The sequence below is a fragment of the Copadichromis virginalis genome, linkage group LG18 (assembly GCF_057382275.1).
Source record: "Copadichromis virginalis isolate Kocher_CV1m ecotype Utaka linkage group LG18, C_Virginalis_male_GT1.1, whole genome shotgun sequence".
Classification (NCBI taxonomy): domain Eukaryota; kingdom Metazoa; phylum Chordata; class Actinopteri; order Cichliformes; family Cichlidae; genus Copadichromis; species Copadichromis virginalis.
In genome coordinates this window covers 33,308,371-33,328,272 of record NC_140635.1, presented here as the reverse complement: position 1 = coordinate 33,328,272, position 19,902 = coordinate 33,308,371, and the positions used below count along the sequence as shown (strand labels likewise).

At 38.2% G+C, this 19,902-nt stretch overlaps 1 protein-coding gene and 1 long non-coding RNA gene across 2 annotated transcripts; one reads left to right on the top strand and one right to left on the bottom strand.

Annotated features, from left to right (window-relative positions):
• The first annotated feature begins 2,125 nt into the window (after nt 1-2,125).
• On the top strand, nt 2,126-13,803 carry LOC146688356 (uncharacterized). Its single transcript, XR_014916421.1, has 3 exons — nt 2,126-2,240; nt 2,392-2,529; nt 13,692-13,803. It is a non-coding gene; the product is annotated as an uncharacterized LOC146688356 (long non-coding RNA).
• LOC146688355 (myosin-7-like) lies at nt 3,878-19,902 on the bottom strand. The gene is made up of 39 exons (XM_085439329.1): nt 19,878-19,902; nt 19,675-19,723; nt 18,850-19,058; nt 18,602-18,745; nt 18,359-18,515; nt 18,238-18,265; nt 18,043-18,151; nt 17,788-17,880; nt 17,539-17,602; nt 15,732-15,830; nt 15,544-15,647; nt 15,312-15,450; nt 15,106-15,224; nt 14,872-15,021; nt 14,607-14,777; nt 14,214-14,523; nt 14,016-14,092; nt 13,671-13,876; nt 13,421-13,544; nt 13,150-13,286; nt 8,902-9,157; nt 8,555-8,797; nt 8,304-8,480; nt 8,071-8,216; nt 7,895-7,985; nt 7,412-7,801; nt 7,184-7,310; nt 6,989-7,107; nt 6,712-6,908; nt 6,449-6,632; nt 6,209-6,374; nt 6,002-6,126; nt 5,586-5,894; nt 5,290-5,493; nt 4,905-5,201; nt 4,675-4,779; nt 4,496-4,591; nt 4,271-4,405; nt 3,878-4,004 (listed from the first exon to the last, which is right to left on the bottom strand). The coding sequence occupies exons 3-39, from the start codon at nt 19,048-19,050 to the stop codon at nt 3,984-3,986; spliced, it is 5,820 nt and encodes a 1,939-aa protein (XP_085295455.1). The 5' UTR covers nt 19,051-19,058; nt 19,675-19,723; nt 19,878-19,902; the 3' UTR covers nt 3,878-3,983.

The following is a 19,902-nucleotide window of genomic DNA, read 5'->3' as shown; positions in this document are numbered from 1 at the left end:
AAAAAAGGATATTTGTTAATTAGAAGGTAGAGCCACCATGTCATAGGCTTTTGCACTCTGTCGTCTGTTCAACATATGAATACAGTAGGCTAGGATTTGTGTCACTTTAAGCATCTTGACATCTAAAGTTCAACAATAGTCTGTAAAGCAATAGGGTGTAAAATACATTTCAAGAGGAAGAATAAAGAGCAGCTGTTGTCTACAGAGAGGCAAGACAAGGCCAAGGTCGCAGCTGTGAAGTCCCTTTATTATCACTCACCACTGTTCTCAATTAGATCGACACCCTTAGTCTAACCCTGGTCACTCTGCATTCTTTACTTTTCTTTACCAACAATAGATGTGTTCAGATGCAATGCAATCCAACCCAAGTTCATGTTTCATGAAAAAAGGGAATCAAAGGGCTGTAAGTTTTGTACCAAATTAATATTAACAAAATTATAACTCCTCTATTTTACTAAAGAGCATCTGTAATATGATTCTTCTTTTAGCTTCCGTTATCTTTCTGCAGTTCAAGCAAGCATATGAATGGTTCACTGCAACTTTCATGTGTTGTGTTTGTGGGGTCTTCACTCAGCAATATGAGTAGTATAATTGTGTTGCTATGCTAAAATTTGCAGTAAGTCATATTTAATTGATCAAGGAGCATGACCTCCCTAATAGTGTGTCACATGTAATACATGTGTGTATGTTCTATGTTACTGTAACTCGTCATCAGCTGTTTCTGAACAGAGAAGAAAAATCTTGGTCCGTTCAGCAGATCAATAGCACAATAGTATATAAAATGGGTATTTGTTGTACTTGCATGTACATCTCTTGGGTCTTACAAATAACGTTGCCTTCCCCTTTCCTCTACACAGTTTTAATAGACAAAATGATTTCTGGTGGAAGAGCAGTGGGAGTTTTCCTGATGCTGGACTTTATTTCTTGGTTATTGTTGTTATATTATTATTATTGTTATTGTAAAATTATTCATATTGTGTTTCAACTCTGTCTCTATGATAAAGAGACAGAGATATAAGGAAATACACACAGATGTGAACGTTTAATTTCATTTTTGTATTGATTGATTCATTTTGCAAAAAGTTTTAGCCCAACATAAATTAAGAGCTCTACATGCAAAGTGTTCTTAATTTTAGAGGTCATAACTCTTCTCACAAGAATGCAAATTATTTTTGTCTTTCTCCAGATGAAGCAAACCTTTTATTTCATTTAGTTTTCTATTAAATAAATGACCTTTTGCCACTAGAACAAAAGACGAGAGGGCACAAATGACCCCTGACTATGTAGCTATATACTTCAACCTGCTATCAGATGTGACATGCAGCTAGTGCACTTGGCTGGCTTCTGTTGACATGGAATTGTTTTCTTCCCTTTATCCTTGAGCACAAAGATAACTTGTGAAATTCCTGTTGGCTGCCTTTGAGGGCTTGGCGGTTCAGAGTATAGCTTGGGGACAGCTTGTGACGCAAGTAGTTGAGATTGGTTTGTATTTCTTCTTTGACCAGCAGCAACAGGTGATAACCTCAAGGGAACATAACAATATGCTATATATACTATAGCTAGCGTATTGTGGGATAATATATCATTTATATAAAGCAATATACTATAATTAATCTACGTTCAGTGCAAAATGCATGAACAAATAAACCTGTATGTGTTACAAATGAAACCTCTAAAACAAGACAAGGAGGGCAAATCAGCTTTCAAAGTTTCTCATCAGTTTCTTTTCTTTGTTTGTTTGCTGTTGTTTTTTTTGTTTGTTTGTTTGATGAAGGTCTGATGAAGGTCTGGCACAAATTAAATCCTTCTACAACCTCAATTATGTGACTTTCTATCAGATCCCATTTCCTTCTCCTTTACTTATCCTCTGTCTATTCCAGGCTCTAGGAGAGTACTCTTCCAGCCATTTAAGGTCTCATTCCCAGCTGTCCACGGTCTTTGTGTCTTTGACTTTTATGATCACATGAGCACACAAAAGAAGGTGTGAGGCACCTTGCCTCACTTAAGTGTGAAACTAGATCCAGCAAAGCTATTGGCAGAATTTGTCCTATGTTACTGTGAAAGGTCACTTCTAAGTGGTGTTGAACTTTAACAGAGGCTTACAGGAGTTGATTGTTCTCCTCCCTTGTCCTCTTCTCACTCATTCAGACTATGGACCTCTCTATAGGATCAAGTCCAGAGTACTGCTTGTCTTCAGATGAGGTAGTGACCAAGAGATCCTCTCATGAAATATTGAAAAGGTAATGTTGGCCATTTAAAGATTTTATTATCAACTTTTTGTTTTACTTTATGCAGAACTTCTCATTCCTGATTGCGGAAATGGCAAAAATAGAAAACATTTCTTTTAGACCTAATATGCTCATATTGTTAATGTACTATTTCCTGTTGGAGGACACACCAAGACCAGATTATCTGCTGCCAGTCTGTCAAGTCTGCTTGTATCCTGTGCTCCAAATGGCCCTCCCCAGTCTGGCTCCAAAAAGAGAGTGCTTGTTAAAAGAAAGAATGGGCACTACTACTGATGTGAAGGTTAGTAGTTTTCACTTTTATAGTTTAGTTTTTCAGTATGTTAGCCTTTAGTCATATCAAAATGGAAAGAAATAGTCAGAAATAAATGGTTGTGTCTCTGGATGATGTCCAGTTTTCTATACCCGAAAGAAGTAGTGAGAAGATGGCTCATATTTATGCAAAAAGAGTAGTCTGTGAGCTTGTTTTGTTAATTATCTATTGTGGGTGCATGTGGAGTAGAAATGTCTCACTTATCAAGCACTGTGTCATTTACAGTTCTGTACATAAGCATATTGTTCTTAGTAGCTTCCTAGAGTAATAATAATAATAATAGTTCAAGACTACATTCATAAAATTCTTCTGCATTTTCTAGTTGGTAGTGTCATTTAAGTAAGTGTTATAGAAAAAAAATGGATTTATTTTCTTATTTGAATCAATCAACCTGAATTCTGCAGTCCTCTCTTCACATGTCACTAATTATTCTTTTAAAGTCTTCTTCAATACCATTGTCACCTATTTTAATCTCATTTAAATCCAGAACACCCAAAAAACATTTAAAAAAATGTTAGATGTCATGCTACAGGGAAATATAAAACATATAAAATGACTGAAATTTTAAAGAAAATGACAAAGCAAACTCTTCTTATCATGTAACATGTAGAGTAAGTTCCATTATCAAACTATAAGAAATGGATCTGTGAGCGCCATCTGGTGGTCATTTGATGTTTGACTGACTTCTGATGAATGAGGTATAAAAGCTGCCTAGTAATAATACCGTTGTCTACCTTACAAAATAAAGCGCCGAGGCGACTGGTGTTGTGATTTGGAACTATATAAATAAAATTGAATTGAATTAATAATAGTCCCAATGGGAACGACTTTGTCATTTATAAGCTACACATAGTTTTCTGCAACACATTTTTTATTTCTAAAAGCTCAAAGAAATTGATTTAGTGACCATGGTTTCGAATTTTGTATTCTCTACTATATTGAATACCAAAATGCTTTTTTTATTGTAATGTATTAGTTTTTGTGATTTTGTCTGAAATCACAGTAAGTACAACTGACAACTTGTTCCCTCCTTTCATTGGAAAGAAGTGTGAGAGGGAAAACTACATATTACTATATCTATGGGGAAATTCAGTCAAATTACCGATACATTCCTTATAATGCAATTCTTTAATACCAGTAATAGACATTTAAAACATAACACTTTTACTTTATCTTTGTTGCTATCCTTTTAGTTAATTTTGATCTTATTTTTCTACTAGTTTGGTTCAAATTTTATATTTTTTTGTTTTGTAAAATCAAGTTTGGTTCTCACCAGTATAAACAGCAAACACTTTTATCAATGAAACTCACAACACTGTTTGAGATGCTCATTAACTTTATTCTACTAAACAAAAACACATGCATAGGGAGACTTCATTGCAGGACCAAGAGGTGTCTCAGAAATGATCATTTCAAGGTGAACTTCATTCTTCATCAAGTCCTTTCTGAAACAAGAAAGAGGGGAAAAGAGGATCATTAGTGATCATTTTTTGATTTGAAAAGAAGAGCTGGATTGTAAATGAAGTGAAAACAGTCAATGCTCACTCTACAGTGATTCTGCAGTGAGACTACAATGCATGCTTTCGCTTTTATTTTTGTCAATGATCCTTGAGATAAAAAGCTAGAATTTGTGTTGGTGATCTGTCAGCAGGATGCTAAGAGTCCTACTATTCCGGACTAACACTTTTTTTTAACATGTACACATACGAACCTTTGATCCCACATCACGGCTTTTGGCGCGCAGCTTGTTGACCTGAGACTCGGCAATGTCAGCTCGCTCCTCAGCTTCATCGAGCTCATGTTGAAGTTTGCGGAACTTGGTAAGATTACTGTTGGCCTGTTCCTCCTGTAGAATAGAAGCACAATATTGTTTGTAAAGAAAATATTCAGTCAGTGGTCAGATGTAAGGGCGGTATTTAAAATCTGTATAACTTACAGCTTCCTCTGCAGCCTTCTTGTAGGACTTGACCTTTAGCTGCAGCTTGTCCACCAAATCTTGAAGACGTGCTAGATTTTTGCGATCTTCTTCGGTCTAATTAGTACAAATTTTTACATAGTTTTGTTTCTGAGTGTAATTTCCATCAGACAAGCTAACTGGTTAAGAATTTAAGTTACCTGATAAGTAAGCTCCTTGATACGCCTTTCATACTTTCTTACTCCCTTCACAGCATCGCTGGCCTTTTTCTGCTCATTTTCCACCTCATTTTCAAGTTCCTTGACCTATAAAATTCAGATCCCACAACAAAATTCAGATAACATCACTTAAATTTAGACCAGCTATTTATTTGATATATAGATGCTGTAGTCAAAGAGATTATAGGGAGAGACTGAAGTGTTATACCCACCCTGGCCTCGAGCTTCTGAATCTGCTTCTTGCCTCCCTTCATGGCGATCTGCTCAGCTTCATCCAGGCGGTGCTGCAGGTCTTTGATGGTTTGCTCCATGTTCTTCTTCATTCGCTCCAGATGAGCGCTGGTGTCCTGCTCCTTCTTCAGCTCCTCTGCCATCATGGCAGCATCAGTGATGGCCTTCTTGGCCTTCTCCTCTGCATTCCTGCACTCCTGCACTGCCTCCTCCACTTCAGTTTGAAGCTGGGATGTATCAGCCTCCAGCTTCTTCTTTTGGTTTATTAGGCTGGTGTTCTGGTGTTCAGATGAAAAATATGATTTTTTAAATTCCTGAGTATATTTTCAATAGATAGTTTCTGTATCAAGTCTTCTCCAGTCTTACCTGTGAGTGCAGTAGCTGCACTCTCTCACTGACATCCAGCAGCTCTTGCTCTGCAAGTTTGCGGCTTCTCTCCGTTTGATCCAGAGCTGCTCTCAGCTCCTCCACTTCAGCCTGAAGAAGGTTGTTGCGTCGCTCAACAATGGCAATGTTTTCCTTCATATCATCACTGGCTCGCAGAGAGTCGTCCAGCTGAAGTTGAGTATCCTTGAAGATAAAAACCCCCAAAATTTTAACTGATGTTTCACTTTGGTTTTGATTTTTGTTTCAAAGAAGTAGAACTGCTTGTTTATTCAGACCTTCAGATGGGCATGGACGGCCTTAAGTTGTTTCTGGGCCTCAGCTGCCTGCCTGTTAGCCTGGCTTAGCTGGATCTCCATCTCATTGAGGTCTCCCTCCATCTTCTTTTTCAGACGCAGGGCCTCGTTCCTGCTGCGAGTCTCAGCCTCCAGAGAGCTTTGAAGAGTATCCACAGTTCGCTGGTGGTTTCTTTTCGATTGCTCCATTTCTTCATCTTTCTCAGCTAGCTTGCGCTCAATGTCAGCCTTTACTTGGTTAAACTCAAGTTGGGCTCTGAGAATCTTCCCTTCCTCATGCTCCAGTGTGGCCTGTCACAAATAGAAATTAGACACAATGACTACATAACTTGTAATGAATTAATCCTCACAACCTAAAATCTTTCAAATTTGAAAAAGGCCAGTATGCAGCAGCTTACCTCTGCTTCCTCCAGAGCTGTCTGTATCTCAGACTTCTCTTGTTCCAACTGCTTTCGAATCTTCTCAAGCTCATGAATATTCTTTCCACCTTCGCTAATTTGTTCAGTGAGGTCAGATATTTCCTCTGAGGGCATATTGTAAAAAATAAATGCCGTTATACTGTGAACAAACTGTTCATGTATGATTTTAATGGGTAATTAAGTCACCTTGTAAGTTCTTGTTCTCTCTCTTCATGGTCTCCAAATGTTCAAGAGATTCTTCATAGGAGTTCTTCAGTTTGAAGAGCTCAGTGCTCAGAGACCTGGCATCTTTCTGAGAGCTCTCCAGCTCTGTTTGAGACTCCTCGTACTTCTGTTTCCACTCTGCCAAGACCTACAAGAAAGTTTTCATTTTAGATAAAAGATTGACCTTCCGCTTCAGTGAAATAATAAGTGCCGGATGAAAACCTTGTCAAAGTTTCTTTGTTTCTTGTCCAGAGCAGCGGCAGCAGCATTAGACCTCTCTACATCCACCATGAGATCTTCAATCTCATTCTGCAGCCTGTGTTTGGTCTTCTCCAGAGAGGAACATTTAGCATTCACTGCTTCAACAGCCTCCTCAGCCTCCTGCAGACGCTGAGCCAGCTTCTTTCTAGGTGATGAAAATATGTATTTGTGGTTAAACGCTCTTTACCTTTGCTGAGTTCGTGGACTTAGTGTATTTGGCTTACTTGGCCTCTTCTAGTTCTTCGGTCCTCTGGATGGCATCAGTTTCATACTTGGTTCTCCACTGAGCCACCTCAGAGTTGGCCTTGGACATGCTACGTTGCAGTTCAGCTTTAGCCTCCTGCTCCTCCTCATACTGCTCCCTGAGCAGGTCACAGTCATGGCGAGAAGACTGCACTGCATGGGCTAATGCGTTCTTGGCCTAAAAGAAAGTGTATCTTTATTAACTGGGTGTACCAATGGTCTCTACCTAATGAGGTTACACTGATGATTATTTGCTACCTTGACTTCTTCCTCCAGTTGTCTTTTCAGGTCTTCAATTTGCTGAGTGTACGACTGTTTTCCTCTCGTGAGTTGAGACACCAGAGAATCCTTTTCCTCAAGCTGCCTCAAAAGTTCACCTTATTTAAGCATAACATTAAATTCAGTACCGCACAATGGCACAACTAAAATATGCTGTTCAGGTCTAATGCATACCGTTCTCAGTTTGAAGCTTTGCTTTCTGCATGGTGAAGTCATTGATGGCACGCTGTCCCTCTTCTGATTTTGTTTTATATTCATTCATCTGGTCTTCCAGAGACCTGCACATTTTCTCCAAGTTGTTCTGTGAACAAAAAGCAGTAGATGGCCAATCATGTACACAATTATAAAATTAATGTTTGATTTGGCAATGAGAACAAACCCTAATACCTGAAAGTAACTTACCTTTGCCTTGACAATTTGTTCCATATTGGAGACCACATCATCCAGCTCCAGTCTGAGCTCACTCTTCTCCTTCTCCAGTTTCTGCTTGACTCTCTGCAGGTTGTCAATCTGCTCTCCCAGCTCAGCAACACTGTCGGCTTGTTTCTTCCTGAGTGTGGCAGTAGTGGCTTCGTGGTGCAGAGTGGCCTCTTCGAGGTCTCTGCGCAGTTTCTGGAACTCGGCCTCCCTCTTCTTGTTCATCTCAATCTGGGCAGCTGTGGCTCCTCCAGCCTCCTCCAACCTCTCACTGATCTCCTCCAGCTCTCTGGCCAGGTCAGCTCTCTGCTTCTCCACCTTGGCTCGAGCAGCTCTCTCTGCTTCTAGCTCTTCCTCCAGCTCCTCAATACGAGCCTAGACCAAAATCAAGGCACACCATGCCATGAAATTTTGTTGCTCTACGTTACTTTTCACCACTTTTCACACTTTGTTCTATTCTTTTATCACCTGCAACTCCTTCAGTTTTTTCTGGAGCTGGGCACTCATTACTTGTTCATCTTCTATTTTACCGTTCAGTTGACTAATCTCAAAATCTTTCCTGTGGATGGAAAAAATATATTTTGCTGGTACAAAATAACTTTGTTATGAAAACAAGTGTTAGAAGTTCAGTTCTTAATTCTTACTTCTTCAGCCTCTCTTCGAGCTGCTGCTTATCATTTTCTAGGTCCATGATACTTTCTTGAGCTAACTTGAGGTCTCCTTCAAGCTTCCTCTTTGCTCGCTCAAGGTCCATACGGACTTTCTTTTCTTGCTCTAAAGACCCCTCAAGCTGTGGGGGAAAATAAATATTATTACAATGGTACTGATATATTAAAATTATTATTCATTAACTACCAAAGTCAGTCTATGTTCTTACATCATCCACTTGCTGCTCCAGCTTAGTCTTGGCCTTAGTTAGAGAGTTGACTTTGTCTTCCTCACTCTGCAGGTCGTCCAGAGTTTGCTGATGAGCTTCCTGTAAAGCTTTCTTTTCCTTGGTCAGCTTGGCAATGATTTCATCCAATGCAGCCATTTCCTCAGTCAAGTTTTTTACCTATAGCCAGAATAGAGGTTCAGTTTAGTAACAGATTAATTTCACAATGACAGTCATTAATAGGTTTGTTGTACCTTGTTCTCAGTGGCATGCTTCTCCTTCTCCACTTTAGCTAGAGTTAACTCTAAGTCATCGATGTCTTTCTTCAGCTCGGAGCACTCGTCCTCCAGCTTCCTCTTCTTAGCAGTCAGTTCTGCATTCATCTCCTCCTCATCCTCCAGTCTCTCTGTCAGCTCTTTGATTTTGGCCTCCAGCTGAATTTTGCTCTTGATCAGCCCCTCACATCTTTCTTCAGCATCACATAGATTGTCTTGCTCCTGAAGACAAAAAGTATGACATACGCATTAAGCCGACAAACACACACAATACATGTGATGTTGATATTTGTTGTCATACTGTAAGAAACTATCCTTTAACATACAGCCTGAACTTGGAGCTGCAGGTCGTTCTTTTCTTGGAGAAGAGTGACCATTTTCTCTTCCAGTTCTTTCCTGCGGGCTTCTGATTTTGCATAAGCCTCTTTCAGTTTGGCAAACTCTTCCTTCATGTTGGCCATCTCTTTCTCAGTCTCTGCTGACTTCAGCAGAGGTTTGATCTTGAAGAACATCTTCATCCAGGGCCAATTTTTGACCCCCATGAAGGCACGGATGTTCCACTGGATCACAAGAAGAGCATCCCTGCAGACATTTGACTTGTAAAAAATTCTGTAGTAATCCAGACTCTGCTTATTTAATGTCAATGAATCGTTTTTTCAGTCTTCAGTTTGTGAGTGTGAAAGTATCTATTATATCTAAATAAACCTGAAAATATTAATTGTCAGAGTAAATTGTTTAATGTTGCCATTGTTGTACTTAAATTTGTAAACTTTGCCTTAAACAGCATGTTTAGATATTCTTTTGTTCTCCTCCCCGGCCTGTTGAATGCTGGGGAGGCTGGAATGTTTAACCGCAGGCACAGTCCATGTGAGATTCTGGTTTCCTTATCTTGTGGAGGATGTTCACTCACGGCCATTTAGCCATACTCATCTAGCCTAACCATTAAACCATTAAAGTTAGGCCATATACGGGTGTGGGGAGATGTCCTGTGGATAACTAGGAAATGTGGTTAAACAGTTGTAAGCATATATTGTGTGGCGGGAAGTCATGTATACACACACACACACACACACACACACACACACACACACACACACACACACACACACACACACAGTGTTTTAACTTTTTGTGACCATATGGGTGGTGCTTGTATTCACTGAATAAAAGGCTGCAGGGAAGGCTGTTTCTTTGAAGTTGGCTGGGAAACAGGTGAGGAGTCTATGGATGATTTAATGGAGTCTGTGACAGTAGAATTGGATATAGAAAAGAGAAGTAATATAATTGTAACGTGTATATATAGGAAACCGGGATCACAGATTGAGTTATTTACAGAAGCAGTAGAAAATTTATTGAGTAAGGTTAAGGGAAATAAGACTGTATGTTTGTGTGGTGATTACAATATTGATCTTTGTAAAGTGACAAATGATAAGGCTTCGTCAGATTTTTTTGAACTATTATATGGTAAAGGATTTTATCCTTTAATTATAAAGCCGAGTAGAATAACGGAGAAATCAGAAACACTAATTGATCATATTTTTATTAATAGTTTGGAGAATAATATTGAAAGTGGCCTCATCATAAATGATATAAGCGATCATCTACCAGTCTTTGTTATTTTCGATTTAAATATGAAAAGAAAGAAAGAAGCTAGTTTTGTGAGTTATAGAAGGTTAAGAAATGATGAAGCAATTAATAGGTTTAGACAAGATCTCATGGAAACGGACTGGAAGGAGGTTTATGTTAATGAGGTCAACATTGCATACGGAGTATTTCTAAATATATATTTGGCCTTGTATGATAAACATTGTCCATTGATATCATTTAAGCATAAGAAAAAGAATATAAATAGGAAACCTTGGATAACTAAGGGTCTTGCAAATGCGTGTAAAAAGAAAAATAATTTATATAGGGAGTATATAATATATAGAACTAAAAACGCGGAAATGAAATATAAACTATATAAAAATAAGTTGGTATTAATATTGAGGAAAGCTAAGAAAGATTACTATAATAAAGTTTTTCAGGAAAACAAAAATAATATTAAGGGCATTTGGAATATTTTTAAAGAGGTATTGGGTAATAAGAACACACCCAAAGTTCGGCCTAATTATTTTATTAATAATAATCAAGTTGTTAAAGATAAGACCGAAGTAGCAAACGAATTCAATTCTTTTTTTGTAAATGTTGGACCTACTTTAGCAAATCTAATCAGGAAAAATGATGATCCAGGAGATGAGGAAGCCTGGATAGGTGATAATAGAATGGTTAATTCCATATTCTTAGCCGATACTACCATAAAAGAAATAGTAGCAATCGTAAAAAATTGTAAAAATAAAAAATCTACTGATTGTGATGGTATAGACATGGTCATAATTAAAAAGACAATAGATTGTATAAGTACTCCTCTTTGTTATATTTTTAATCTTTCGCTACAGTCAGGAGTATTCCCTGACAGAATGAAAGTGGCAAAAGTAATACCATTATATAAATCAGGAGATAAGCATAGTTTTAACAATTATAGGCCAGTGTCTCTTTTATCACAGTTTTCAAAATTGCTAGAAAAACTCTTTGCACAAAGACTTGATAGTTTTATTGAAAAATATCAACTAATACATGAAAACCAATTTGGATTTCGTAAAAATAGGTCAACGGAATTAGCGTTGTTGACTTTTATTGAAGATATTTCATCTGCAACACATAATAATAAATACACAGTGGGAGTATTTGTTGATTTAAAAAAAGCTTTTGATACGATACAACATTCTATTTTGATTTCTAAATTGTATAACTATGGAGTGAGAGGAGTAGCATTGAATTGGTTAATGAGTTATTTAGAGAATAGGTTGCAATATGTTTATTATTTTGGCAATACTTCTGAAAGACTGAAGATTGTATGTGGTGTTCCTCAAGGTTCTATTTTGGGACCTAAACTCTTTAATTTATATATTAATGATATTTGTGACGTATCTAAAAGGTTAAATTCGATTTTATTTGCAGATGACACAAATTTTTATTGCTCTGGAGAGAATTTGAAAGACTTGGTTGAAATTATGACTTCTGAGATGTTAAGAATAAAAAAATGGTTTGATGTAAATAAATTATCTTTGAATCTGACAAAAACGAAATATATGATATTTGGCAATCGTGTAAAGGAGGATAAAGTCATTATGTTTATAGAGGAAGAATTGATTGAAAGAGTTACTGAATTTCGTTTTTTGGGTGTAATAGTGGATGAGAATTTGACATGGAAATCTCATATTGAACATATTAGAAAGAAAATGGTCAAAAGTATTTATATTTTGGGTAGTATAAGAGATTTATTAAATTATAAAACAATGCGTATTTTATATTTTTCTTTGTTTTTTTCATATATCAACTATTGTGTTGAAGTTTGGGGGAATACATATGAGAATACCATAAAACCTTTAAACCTATTACAGAAGAAAGTTATACGAATAATTCATAATGTTAAATATAGAGAACATACAAATAAATTATTTATAGAATCAAAATTATTAAAATTAGGAGATTTAGTGAAATTACGGACATTATTAATTATGTTTAAGGCTAAAAATAATATTTTGCCTTTTAAGTTACAAAGAGTATTTTTGATGTGTTCAAGGGGAGAAGAGAATAGAAGGAAATTTTATTTTAAACATCAGTTAGCCAGGACTACACAAAGATTAATGAGCACAACGGTTAGGGGTATAAGACTGTGGAATTCACTTCATTATGATTTAAAGAATTGTATAAATTTACAATGTTTTAAAAAGTGTTATATGTTTAAAACGATAACTCAGTATGAAGAATGCGAATGAATGTGATGTTGGTTTGGGATTCGACCGGAGAGAAATGTCAATATTAGTTTGTTCCTGATTTTTGGTGCCCACCGGTGATATAAGTTCGATGGTAGATAGGGGGCAGGGTTTAATAAGAATATTTTCTTCTTCCTGCTCCTTTTCACACATGGTTGTTGTGTTTTGTTGACAGAAGATGTGGTTGTTTTGTTTGATTGTAGTACCAAGTGTGAAATAAATAAAAATGAAATGAAATGAAATGAAGGAGCGTTCAGCTCCAAGAGCCTGGTTCCGACCAGCCTTCCCTTGCTATCAAGTAAAGACCGGTTAAGTTGTTGTCTTGCTTTCTTCATGGGTGATGAGTCTCTGAGCTAGCGGGCCTGCTAAAGCGCAGAACCAACATTAATGAATAAATAAATTACGTTCTTTATTTAATTTGTACCCTTTATGAAGATGTTTTCAGTGTTCCAAGGAAAATAAAATAGCTTGCTAGGATAGTGTAAGGTATTGAGACTACAATACAGTGTCAGAGGACTTTTACACCAAACTCATTTGGTTCAAACTTTTGGACTTCACCTGATCCTAAAAGTAATGTTGTGAAACCTCCTCAAAACTAAAGACCATAGCACACAACCTAGCGGTGTTTTTGACTTTCAGTTAATGAAAGGAAGACGAATGCTACCTTTATTAAAATGTTTTGTCATTTCTTTGATATTCCATTTTTCATGTAACTTTTGAACTGATTTGAAATCGGAGTTTCATTGTACCAAATACCTGCGTTCAACAATCTTCTGAAATTCAATTCTTGCAAGAACACCTCGGGATCTTGCTTGTATCCTCGTGATGATTAGAGCTAAACGGTCATCTCGCATCTCCTCCAGCAGTCCAAGCAACCCAGCTTTGAAGAATACCTAAGATCAAGAAACCCATGTTGAAGGCACTTTTTGTGTGTGTTAGAATTACTCTTGACCACTTTATTATCATCATGGACATGATAACACCAAGAATAACAGCATATGCCAAAATTTGTTCTATCAGTACTGACCTTGGTGTGACCCAGTTTGTACTGGTTGTGATCTATATCCAAAGAGCCCAAAAGCTTCTCTGAAGCCTTTTTGTTATCGATGAACTGTCCTTCAGGAATAGCACTTGGGTTTAAAATACGATACCTGGGGAAAAAGTGAGCATTTCAACTTTATTTTATATTACATAAAATGTCAAACCACAAAAACACACCAGAATGGATAACTAAGAAATTTGATGTTGCTTATATTTTCCAATTATCTAACAGACACCTCTGCTTGAAATCTCCATAGAGGATCCTGTTGGGGAAACCCTTTCTGCAGATCCTGATGCCTTCCAGCACACCGTTACAGCGCAGCTGGTGCATCACCAGAGGGTTCTCCATGGCCCCTGGAGTCTTGGTCTCGTTGGGGATGATGCAGCGTACAAAGTGAGGGTGAGTTGACCTCAAGTTGGTCATCAGCTTGTTCAGGTTCTCCTGATAGCACATCATAGAGAAAAGAATTGCCATTGTCCTTCAAAATACATTACAATTCGAAATGACTTTTAAGGTCCTAAATTCAGGAATAATGTTTCTATTAACCAATCTATAACATGTACAGTTATACTGATATTACCCTGTGCAAAGCTGATACAGTTTGGAAGGAAGAACCTTTCTTCTTGGTTCCACCTTTGCCCTTCCCACCAGATTCAGCTGTAAGATACAGTTGTTATTTGTGGGAAAGTGGGCAGGGGAAGGTTGGGCTAGTAGCTTATTACATGATGCTTTAATAATCACTTGTAAACTAAGATGCTAGTAATTTTTTAAAACCTACCCGAGTCAGCTCCTGCATAATTTGCAAAGAGAGTTGCAAGAAGTTTGACGGTCGACTTTTGGTACAATGCCACAACAGTCTCATTCAGAGGATCCTTGTTCTTCACCAACCAGTTGTTGATATTATAATCAACAGTTCCAGCGTAGTGAACCAGGGCAAAGTGAGCCTCTGGTTTTCCTTTGACAACTCTGGGCTTCTGGAAGTTGTTGGTTTTTCCCAGGTGGTTGTCATAGAGCTTAGCTTTAAAGGTGGCATCACTGGCTTTGGGGAACATGCACTCCTCTTCAAGGATGGACATGATACCCATGGGCTAAAGGACAGAAAGTATAAGTGTTTGTTAAAGACTATATTTGCATTAGTTTTAGCTGAACATGTAATTGTACAGTGTTTCACCTTTTCAATCAGGTCGATACAGGCCTGCAGATCCATGCCAAAGTCAATGAAAGTCCATTCGATGCCCTCTTTCTTGTACTCTTCCTGCTCCAGTACAAACATGTGGTGGTTGAAAAACTGTTGCAGTTTTTCGTTGGTGAAGTTGATGCACATCTGCTCAAAGGTGTTGAACTGAAGCGAGACGGACAACAGTATGATCAGGATTTAAATTGTATTTTACATCCAGGACTACCATATAAGAAGAATATAATATTTCCAAACTCACATCAAAGATCTCAAATCCAGCAATGTCAAGCACCCCAATAAAATACTGCCGAGGCTGTTTGGTGTCCAGGGACTGGTTGATTCTTATTACCATCCACAGAAACATCTTCTCATACACTGACTTTGACAGCGCACCGATAGCATAGTTCACCTAACAAGGAAATGCATAAAAGTACACCTTGATAAAGTTTAGGGAATTATTTTGGAATTCTCCAAAAGTTTCATATTATCTCACCTGGGCCACATTTTGTCCCTTGGTGACCCACTCGTTTCCTACTTTGACTCTTGGGTGACAGAGACCTTTGATGAGGTCAGCAGAGTTCAGGCCCATCAGATAAGCTACTTTGTCAGCATCTGTGGCAAAATAGCAGTTTTGATTTAAAGTCATCAGTGCCCACAGAGATCCTCACTGACTGTAGTTTGTCAATAGTCTTCTCTCACCTTCAGTACCATCAGCCTCTGCCTGCTCTTCTCTCTGCTTCTGTTTAAACTTCATGTTGCCATAGTGCATGATTGCACCAGTAAGTTTGTAAATACTGTTCTTCTCTTCTTGAGTGAAGCCCAGAACATCAAAGGCTTCCTGACAAAAATCAAAAACATTATTTTACTATTTTCGTTTTTGCTTTTGAATTTTCGACTAAAATTGCCGCAGTGCATCTAAGATTCAACTCACATCAGTGGCCATCAGCTCTTCAGAATCATTGATAGAGGCTACTGTTGTCTCTCCTTGGGAGATGAAGGCGTAGTCATAAGGGTTGTTGGTGATGAGCAGCATCTCTAAAATTAAATAGAAAATGTTTATTTCACTATGAAATGTATGATTGAGTACAAATCAAACACCTGTCCTGTACTCATCCTTACCTAGAAGTTCAGGCTTTATCTGAGACAGGATCTGGTAGAAAATGTGGTAGTCCCTCTCAGCTTTGAGCTGGAAGGTCACACGAGACTTTTCTAGAAGGTCTGTAAGAGAAATCAATTATTTGTAACTTATCTGGTATACAGATAAGTTGCATGTAATAGTTAAGTCCAGAGGTGTGGACTCGAGTCACATGACTTGGACTCGAGTCAGACTCGAGTCATTAATTTTATGACTTTAGACTTGACTTGAAAAAATGTTGTAAGACTTGTGACTTCACTTGGACTTTTACACCAATGACTTGGGACTTGAATTGGACTTGAACCGGTTTACTTGAAAAGACTTGATATTTCACCCCAAATATAAAATTTAACATGCATATTATATAGAGATTGAAAATGTGACGTCATTCAGGGGTAAACCGCAAAGGATTCTGGGAACTCGTGGCAAGAGGTACTAGCGCACACAGGCTTTCAATTGAAATCAGTCACACAGCGATAAAAAGAAACACAAAAATGTCAAGAAGCTGTTGTATTATTAACTGCAATAGCCGGTCGCATGACAGCCACAGGAAGCCGACGGGTAAAGAGATCGGTTGTTATCGGATTATGTCGTTGAAGAGAAATTGTTCAAGCCATGTTTCCGAAGTAACAAAGACGCGACGGATTGCCTGGATTGCAGCCATTCAAAGATCAAATGTAACGTCCCAGAACACTCCAGCTCACACGTTAGTCTGCTCCAAGCATTTACACGAAGGTCAGTGTTTTTTAGTAGTTAATACGTCATTTTTCTTAGTGAATTGTCCTGACACAATATTGCGTTTCGCTTCTGTTATTATGGTACATTGACAAAAAGATACTTTTATTCACAGGATAAAACAGGTTTTTTGTATCACTAATTGCCCAGTACGATTACAGCATACAGTATTATTGTCACTGCTTCATTTCTGTAACGCGTACCAGAAATTATTTCCACTACTAATTAATTACCGTTGAGCTCAAAGGTCCTATTAATAAACGGTTAAGGAATGTGTATTTATGACGACAATTTGTGAGACTGGTAAACTTATGATACGTACGATGGTCTTTCGTTCTACACGGTGCATTTCAAGGTCCTGTACCCATCCGTCGGTAAACTGTACCTGGGCTTGTTGCAGTGACCCGAAGTTACTAAACTTCATGAGTGTATGCACTCACTCCAAGAACCGTATAATTATAAATATGCATATAAATATGCTAGGATGAGATAGCTGACTTCATCTAACTAGCAAATGTTGTCCAGGCTACGTTGGTGATGCAGTTTTTTTTAATATGTATGATATTTTTGTCATGCGATTTTAAAGCTGGTCCTACAACCGCATCCAAGAATAACATGCAGCTTATCTCAGAACTGTCGGTGAAAATTATTCTTGGAGCTAGCTTTAATTGAGCTGCATTTTAAAGAGGTGCAATTTCACAATTTGTGTATATTTTCTAAGTTCACTATTTTGTCATGTGTTGAGAAAAACACAGATTTTAAAATTACATGGTCTAATATTTACATTTAGCATATAACTGCAACGTGCTTTTTTCTTTCTTTTTTTTTTAAAGACTCGAAAGGACTTGAAATTCAAAGTTTCAGACTTGTGACTTGACTCGGACTTTTACACCAGTGACTTGAGACTCGACTCTGACTTGCCTGACATTACTTGAGACTTGACTTGAGACTTGAGGATAAAGACTTGAGACTTACTTGAGACTTGCAAAACAATGACTTGGTCCCACCTCTGGTTAAGTCTACTTTCAAATTTTCCACATAAACACAGTTACTTACAAGTTTCAATGTCAGCAGAGGCCAGCTTTCCTCGGTTGTCAAAGTGAATACGGATGAATTTCCCCTGTTAGGTGGAAAAAAGCAGATTTTAGTCATCATATAGCCATGCACAGGGTTGGTGTGACAAAGGAGAATGCAAGGGATAGAGTGAAGTTGAGGCAGATATTTCACTGTGGTGACCCCTAAAGGGAGTAGCTAGAAGAAAAAGATGGAGATGATAAAGGGAAAGAAGAATCTAAAGACACTCACAAATCTGGAGGAGTTGTCATTCCTGATGGTCTTGGCATTGCCAAAGGCCTCTAGAGCGGGGTTAGCCTGGATAATTTGATCCTCCAGGGTTCCCTGATGTGAAAATCAAAGACAAGATCTAAAGTGCAAAGCTTCCCAAGTGGAATTGTGATTGTGAAAAGCATCTTGAGGCACTTGTTGCTGTGATTTGGTGCTATACACATACCCATGAATTGAACTGAATTGAATTGAATTGAATTGAAAATGTTTGAAAACCTTCTTCTCTGCAGCTGGATCTTTCTTCCCACTTGGGACAGCAGCAATGCTGGCAAAGTACTGAATGACACGCTTGGTGTTGACAGTCTTTCCAGCTCCAGATTCTCCACTGAGTAGAAAAAGACATACATTTCAAGACCAAGAAGTATAACTCTTAACTGCTGAAAAAAGACCCTTGTTGGTAAAGTTACTTACGTGATAAGGATTGACTGGTTTTCTCTGTCTGTCAGCAAGAGAATATCAGAAAATCAGGGAAAATGCGACGATGTCCAAACAAAATGTCAATCAAGATGAATGCTAAAAGGGATATTTGTACCTGCCAGCATGTACTGGTAGGCATTGTCAGAGATGGAGAAGATATGAGGAGGAGCTTCAGTCCTCTTCTTTCCTCTGTAGGCAGCAACCACCTCCTGATTGTAGACTGGCAGCCACTTGTAGGGATTGACAGTCACACAGAACAACCCAGAGTAGGTCTGATAGTTGGTGAAAAGAGGAGAGCAAAGTGTCAAATATGTAGAATTTGTGGGAGGGCAGTTAGTGTGTTGTGCTGTCAGCTCACGTAGATCATCCACGCTGCGTAACGCTCTTTGAGGTTAAACAGCACAGCTGGTTCATGGAGGAAGGTGAACATCGCCATGTCTTCAATTTTATCGAACTTTGGCGGGTTCTGAGGGTGCACATCGCACTCCTTCACTGTGACGGTCTGCAAATGGAAATCAAACAGTTAACAGCCATGTTAACCAAAACAGCACCAAAGTCCTTCGTAGACACATGTACACACTTATGCAGAACCTGAACTTTATTCACCTTTCCAAATTCGGTGTCAGCAGTGACTTTGTCGCCATCGCGGCTAGTGATGGTTGCTTTAACGTACTCAACTTCAGGGTCAGGAACGAAGCACTCTTTCTTCATATCAAATGGGCGAGTCTGGGCCTCCAGACGCTCCTTATCTGACTTTCTCAGGTAAGGAGCCGCCGCCCCAAACTCTTTCATGGCAGCATCCCCCATTTTTCAACCTGTTACAAATGTGAACGTTAGTCTCTAACAATGAATGCAAGCTAGAATCATTCATTGACGATTATTAACGGTGTGAACTGCAGTCGTTTAGCCATCAGTTACCAGGTAAAGTGCGAAAAGATGCAGGAATAAGCTACAACATCAAAACAGAAGAACAGCAATCATGTCATTACAATGCAGTGTTCTGCTGCAAAATCTTGTATTATGACATTCATGTGAGTGTCACACGTACCACTCTCATAACTGTTGTTGCAGACCAAGAATGCCACCCGCCCACCCACTCATGACATTTTTTTATTGCTGCAATAGTGTGGTGTCAGTCAAAAACTAATATTTACAGAGGCAAAAGACTTTCAGTCAGTTTTATTTACGTTGCCGAATTACAAAATCTCAGCTTTGCCTCAAGCTGCCGTACAATCCTTACACCATTCAAAACTCGTGTTTTAATACTTTGAATTTCAATACAGAATTATGCCATAAAAACCATGATGAGAATAGACACCCACTTACTTAGAGTATTAACAATAAAACTTGCACATTTCTAGTTAAACCACAAAAACGTAAGTCCTAACTGAGGGTCATTCCCGTTCAACTCAAACCAAGCACAGCTTTTACCTAGGGTGGGTTGGATTCCAAAAAGAAGAGCAGGATCTGTCAGGACTTGCTGTTTAGACCAGAAGAAAAAGCAAAACAAGAAAAATTCCATTACCACTACCACACAGCATCATAATTTATTACCCCACACTAATACGATGTACATGTAAAGTATGGTGACCTTCTATTCTGAACATTAAATTATATATAAATGTTTTGCTTACCTTTGACTCTAAACCTTCAATCAAG